Raw genomic sequence first — 7,097 nt, 5'->3', positions numbered from 1 at the left:
CATGTACTCTATTATGCAGAATGAAGATTCTGGATTGTAAAAGTAAGAGCATCCTAAATATTGGGTTTATTGACCCAGATAAAATACATATAGCGACGCTAACTAATTATCCCAAGGAGACGGAGGAAAACCTTCTAAGGTTTCTAACAGATCAAAATTTCTGTGACCACATACTGTTTCCATACAACTTCAGGTGAGGGTCTTTACTCTGTTGTGTCCATTCACTTATAAGTGTAATTGATAAGTTACTGACACACACACACACACACACACACACACACACACACACATACATATATATATATATATATATATATATACATACATGTGCAGCTTCCATTGGATTCTGTTGGACATTCAAATTGATAAGGGAAGAGTTGATGCCTTCGACCCATTATCGAGACCCTTGGAACAGTTCCAAAGCCTGCAGGACATGCTCCAAGGGTAATTTCAATCATTCTTGCGCTCTATCGGTCTCTTTCGATGATTTTCTGATATATCAAATTAATGAAAAACTTAGCAAATCATTATCCTTGTCGGGCAGGGTTTGGAAGCGGTTCAAGTGCGTGACTCCCGGTATCGAGCATGAGAAGCTAACCTTTAGAGCGGCTCAGGTAAGTAGTAGTATGATATACTTCTATTTTCAATATATTTATGATGCTAGATTATTATTTTGATTATATATATTCTATTCTCGTAAAGTGCGACCAGCAGCCACGGGAAACGCATCTATGCGGATACTATGTTTGCGAGACCATTCGCACGTTTACCTCTGAGCACAAGGATCACAGATTCGACGTAAGCAATGAACATTCACACCTCTATTTTTACCCATCATTCTTTGTTATCATGATTGATATTCATATTCATCTCCTCTTCTTATATAGCACACGGCCATGACGATGAAGGTCCTACCAAAGCAACGCGCGATTGCTGTTGCACAGGAGCTTGCGACCTTTCTGAGGACGGAAGCTATAGATGACAAAGGACGATTTAGTGTAGGTAGGGGCCATTACTGATGTTCGTCCATGTAATCGAATAGACGGGCTCTAGTCCCGATAATTCAGATCTCCATATAATTGTATATATATGCTAGCTTGTAAGATAAGTTAACCTTATATATATGCATAATTATTTCTATTTAAATTATATGAAAACTAATTCCCGAACACCAAACGAGGCATCACGTTAATCTTCCAAACACCTAAACCCTAAAACCCTAAAACCCAAAATTAATTTCATTAAAAAACCCCGAAAATAAGCAAAATCTGAAACTCTTTAGTCCCGGCCCGTGTAATGAACCGGGACTAAAGGTCCTGCCCCTGGGGCGCTACGAGGCGCCCACGTGGAGCACCTTTAGACCCGGCTTGTAACAGGGCCGGGACTAAAGGTTAGGCCTTTAGTCCCGCCCCTTTAGTCCCGGTTGGTGAACCGGGACTAAAGCCCCTTACGGGCCGGGGCTAAAGGCCCCGTCCCCACTAGTGTACCCGTTCAAAAAAGCACTAGTACCTTTTTCATACATGCGCTACGTCGGCATTGCCCGGCCCTCCGAAGTCCGAATCACCCACCACCTGTCACATGGAGACGTACAACTTCAACTTAGGGTGGGCTCGTGACGCGACGATGTGGTCCATCGAATCTGGATGCCAGCCGCCGTCCCTCCGTGGTCCCCACCAATTCATCCATCGGTAGGGTTGTCTAGCTAGGTCGCCCGTATCACTTCTCATTCACGCCAATCACTACATGTCTTTGGTCATGGATCGAGCAGAACGGAGCGACCTCTATTTTATAAGCACGATGGAGTAGGACCCAACCGTTGTCGTTGCCGGATGCGCTGCCACCACCGAGCCATCTCACCGCGGTCGGGTGCCATGAACGGGTATGCACGCCACCCTTTTTCATTGAATGCCACATATATAGAGAAATAAAAGGTTTATATCCTTTTGTGAGGTCATCCTGTGGGTTTTGTTTTTACGGACACGTTGTGACGATTTTCACCCTATTTTTTGTTAATTAATTGGACAATATTTTTTATCTTCTTAATAAATCGGATCCTATGAAACCATGTTTTAAAATATCTCGGTACCTCCAAATCTCTACAGTTAGTCAAGGTTTTTTTTTCCTTTTCTTCAGGGAAGTTAGTCAAGGTTTTTTTTTCCTTTTCTTCAGGGAAGATTATTGTCCAATTTTTTTTGTTAGAGCAACTCTAGCAGACCGCATGCGGTCGACTCGTAAAATGCGTTTGTAGTTTGGGGTTTGGGGAAAATCGTTTTTGCAAGCTGGCTCGGACGGCCGTAGATACAGATCCCTCAAACGGATCCGTATAAAAGTATATTCGCTGATATGCTTTTATACGGGTCGGCTTTTGCGGGGTTTGTTCGGATACCGCCGTGTTGACCCGAAAACAGAAAACGCTCAATTCTCATGTCTCACATAAGTTTCCATAAATAAGTTCAAATTCAAACAAATATAACACAGTTTTACGCGTAAATAAAAGCTAAGTTCAGTACGACAAACACAAAAGAGAGCCTTGCATCATCTTGGTCCTCTTCTTTGGGCAAGTGTCACTTTTCTTGCTTCATTTTTGTCTTCTTCCCGGCCAACTCTTTCTTGATCTCTAATGACTTCAACAACATCAACTCTATTGATTGCACCATGGCATCAATCTTCTCCCTCAAGCTCGATGCTTCTTGTTCTCTCTTCATCTTCTCCTTAGTCTTCTTGTCGCCATCGGGCTTGTTCAAATTTTTTGGGCCATCATCATCCTCATCTTCATCCATGTTTGTAAGCGAGCCTCTCTTCGGTGGGGATTCTTTGTTGATCAACTTCTACTTCTCGCACTTTTGGAGCAACTTCCAACAATGCTCTAGTTTGAAGAATTTGTCTTCCGAAACTTCCATGTCTTTTGTATCTATGTTGGGCAATCTTGTCCTACACAATGTGAACAAAGTGATGTAATCAATTCTCATAATGCAAATACGATGCAAATATGATTATGCACAACTTGAACAAAGGCAAAACAAACTCACATAACGGGCGGACGCAGGTTAAATTTGGCGTGCGGCGTCTAGCGCGCCTATATAATGCAGCGCTCGTCACGCGCCATCCACCGAAACCGTCGCTCCCTCGCCTCGCCACGCGCCCTCCCTCGTCTCCCCACACGCCCCTCTACCTCTTTTCTCGCCTTGCCGCTGCCGAGCCACCATGCCGCCTCGCCGCTGAGGAACTTTGTGCTACAGCGGCGTCGGCGCGCTCCCCTCTGTCACCTTCTACGTCGAGATCCGACCCGGTGACATGTGCCTCGGACTCGGCACGTTCGACACCGCCAAGGAAGCCGCCAGCGCGCACGACGCGGCGGTGTGGCATCTCAACATGCCTCGTAGGGAGATGAATTTCTCTGAGGTGATAACGATGGAATGGGCGCAGAAGCTCGCGCCTCGTCCATGGGTTGTCATCGAAGAGGCCCGTCGCATGAACCGGAGGCAGCAACGCTGCCTTAGCATTGCTGAGATGGACGAGCATGCCATGACGGAGTGGCGTCGACAGTTCCCGTAGGACGTCCTCGACGAGCACGAATTATTCGCGCAACAGAGGGTGGAGAGGGCGGAGCAAGCTGCCTATCACGAAGATAGGCGTACGCAGAAGAAAGCCGTATTCTTTCAGATGGAGCTGAAGGAATCGTCGACTTGGTCCTTCGATGATAAATGTTGGGTTGACTCTTCATCACGATGGAGGAATCGGACACCGGCGGTCGGAGTCCGAAGACGACGAGGAGTAGACGGCTATCTATCTAGACTATCTATCTATGCTACGTAATTTTTTTTATCGTTTTCTATCTATCTAGACTATTTATGCTATGTATAGTTTAAAAACTATGCTTGTATCGTTTGAAAACTAAGCTATGTATCGTTTGAAATGTCTATATTTGATCAAAAATGCATGTAGCAAGCGCGGAAGTTTTTGTACGTACGCTGAAGTGCCCCGCGCGCGGCAAATTTTAGAGCTTTTGCTGGAGCCAGCGCTCGCCGGGCGTGTTAGCGCTGTGTAAACTGTTTTTTTACGTCGCGCGTTGGACGTCTATTGAAGATGCTCTTAAACTCGAATAAAATCATATTCTTGCATGTTCGAAAATTGATGTGAATGCATGGTCGAATAAAGTCGGTTGGCATCAAGATCAGCTGGAGCTCATCTTCGTGTCACGACGCAGCCCCGAGTTAAAGTTATACTTTCTCCGGTCCTTTTTACTCCGCATATTAGAATTGTATCAAGTTAAACTTTACAAAGTTTGACCAAATATATATTAAAAAATATCGACATCTACAATATCAAATACACACTTCATGAAACTACATTTCGTAATGAATCTGACAGTATTAATTTGGCATTGTGAATGTTGATATATGTTTCTATAAATTTGGTCAAAGTAGAGATACTTTGACTTCGGACAAAGCTAATATGCAGACTAAAAAGGACCGGAGGGAGTACGTTCTCATGGGACGGGTGGTGGGGCGCGACGCCTATGTAGCGCATGCATGAAAAAAGGTACTAGTGATTTTTTGGAAGGGTGGTGGGGTGGGAGTATTTTTTTTTTACTTCATGGTGTGCGGCCGAATATATTTTGGAACCGTGACGATGGTGAAAGATAAATTTACTCGTCTTAGATATAGTTTAGTTTACATGAGAAAAAGTAAGATCGCATTTTTCTAAATCTGTTAGCGGATCGGCTAGAGACGCCGTGAGAAAAGAGGAGGAGGACAAATAAAGAGCGACGTGGCCGGCCTAGAAATACAAGCCTAGCTTGTTGACTAACCGGAGAAAACTGGGGAAGATAATATGTCTCTTCCTGCACGGCCGTAGTGACTAATCGTCGGTCGTCGCCGCATTCGTCGGGTCGTGGATCGAGTGCATCTGCAGGTCTCTATCGCCGGTCATCGTGCAACGGCCGGCCATCACTCACCAGCCTTGACTAAACGTAGAAATTTGATGGTAACAAAACATGATGCTTGATATGATGACACATCTCTCTCTCTCTCGGCCAAACGGACGGTCTATAAATACGTACGGGCCTTCTTCGACCAGCAAGCATCACAACATCTCAAAGCCTCGCTCGAATCATTAGCCAGCAGCCTCGAATCATCATCATGGCTTCAACCGGCCGTCGTCCCAGGGTGCTCTTGCAGATCGCTCTCTTCGTCGTCGTCGCGGCGGTCATCATCAACAGCTCGGTCTGCCTTGGAGCCGTCGCAGGTCAGTCGACAGTGTTTAACTAACTTCCTTCAAAGTGTGTTCTTTCATCTCATGCTGAATAACATATATACGTCCATGGTTTCCCGTTCAGGCTCTGGTGCTCTCGACACTAACCGCCCTGATTTCCCGCCGCCGGGTGGTGTTCCATACCCCGGCCGGAAGTGCAGCACACTTTACAAATGTCGTGGTGGTGGACCACCCGCAGGTGGCAAACCCTAATTACACCCGTGCGCATGGACCGACATATGTAATTGGAAAATGGCGGCCTAGACATGCACGCATGCCTCGTCTTACTACACAAGTTACTCTACTGTCACGCACCACCTTACATACAGTAATACCGTCTCTAGTTGTACGTACCTACTTAATTAAACTTGAATAAAGCTGGATTCTTGCATGTCTGGAAACTGATGTGAATGCACGGTGAATAATTACGAAGAGAAAACTAAGTTTTGTTTAGAATTTATTTATCAAGACACACACACATAATATATAAAGTCAGGTAAGGAAATTGAGTTTTTTTTTAAGATCCAGCAGCTGGCTGGCTTATATTAAACAAAGCAGGTAGAAAGGCGGGCTACAACAAGGTGGGATTGATTCTAAGGATCAAGGGAAAAAAGAAGAGGAGAGAAAAAAAAAGGGAACATCATCCCAGAAAATAACCACATAACTTCTCCCGTTGATTCCCCGAATGGGTGCTCGAGGCAGGCTGCTCCTGCCTGCCTCCAGAACTCTATGGTTGCTTGGACCGAGTTGTTTATGTTGCTGACGGCCGCTGTCATTTCTCTGAAAGTCCAATCGTTTCGCTCCTTTCAAATCTCCATCACGTCGGAGATTTGGAAGGAGCGAAACGAATTACTATCATAGTCCTAATGCCTTTTCTGTGTTCTGGCTTGTCCTTGCTAATCATCTGCACTATGATGTCTTCTCACTTGGTCCTTTCATTCCATGCCGATGGGTGGAGCGAAGCACAGCCCTTTCGTGCCGACGAATGTGTCCATACTGCCAATGCCCTCGTACATTGCGAGAACAAATGTACTGTCGATTCCAGATTTCGGAGGCAAAGTTGGCAGAAGCATCCGTTTGGCCATCCTCTCCTTTGCAGGCGATCATTGCACCAAAGCCTGTTTCTCATGAGTAGCCAGGTGAAAAAAATTAATCTAGCTGGCGCCCAAGTAGCCCAAATAAGCTTCCTAAATGATGATTTTGTAAAGCCCCGGAACTGGGCCTTATATATGCTGAACTGGCGGAGTATACTGCTGACGCCTCGTGTATCCAAGTGATGGTGTCCCTTGTGTTCTCCTGGAGGTGTAACTTCCTGGTCTGCAACCATCTGTGTAGTCTGATTGCCTCGGCCCATACATGTGCAGTGTCTCCGTGGGCAAGGTCAGCTATCCAAGTCTCGTTTTGGAGTGCCTCTCTTACGGATCGGTTCTTTTTCCTTGAGTGTTTGTGTAGCGTTGGGAACTCTGTTTTTAGATTCCTGCTCCCGTCCAGGAGCAGTGCCAGAAAGATGCCGTCGCCCCATCTCCTAGTGTGACTGCCGTAGAGGCGCTAAAGCGAGCTTTATTGCCGTCGTCGCATGGCAGCTGCATGCCAATCCATGGTCTGTTTGGGCTAGTCCAGGACAGCCATAGCCATCTAAGTCTAAGTGCTCTGCAGAAGCGTTGCAGCTCTAGTATACCGAGGCCTCCATCGTCGACCGGTGAGCAAACCACAGGCCAACTTACTTTGCATTTACCCCCGGTAGTAGGCTCCTCCTGGGCCCAAAGGAAGCGCCATCTAACTTTGTCTATGTCGTCTAAGATTTTTTTTCGGAATTCGCAGCACAGAGAGGGCGAAAGTTGGCA

The 7,097-nt window shown here is 45.9% G+C and overlaps 1 protein-coding gene across 1 annotated transcript; it reads left to right on the top strand.

Moving 5' to 3' along the window:
• The first annotated feature begins 5,066 nt into the window (after window positions 1–5,066).
• Window positions 5,067–6,664, top strand: LOC123395711 (protein WIR1A-like). The gene is made up of 3 exons (XM_045090740.1): window positions 5,067–5,247; window positions 5,339–5,452; window positions 5,812–6,664. The coding sequence occupies exons 1-3, from the start codon at window positions 5,142–5,144 to the stop codon at window positions 5,907–5,909; spliced, it is 318 nt and encodes a 105-aa protein (XP_044946675.1). The 5' UTR covers window positions 5,067–5,141; the 3' UTR covers window positions 5,910–6,664.
• The last annotated feature ends 433 nt before the right edge of the window (window positions 6,665–7,097 follow it).

The sequence above is a fragment of the Hordeum vulgare genome, chromosome 5H (genome assembly GCF_904849725.1).
Source record: "Hordeum vulgare subsp. vulgare chromosome 5H, MorexV3_pseudomolecules_assembly, whole genome shotgun sequence".
Classification (NCBI taxonomy): domain Eukaryota; kingdom Viridiplantae; phylum Streptophyta; class Magnoliopsida; order Poales; family Poaceae; genus Hordeum; species Hordeum vulgare.
The sequence above is the reverse complement of the archived record's forward strand: the minus strand, read 5'-3'. Positions and strand labels throughout refer to the sequence as shown.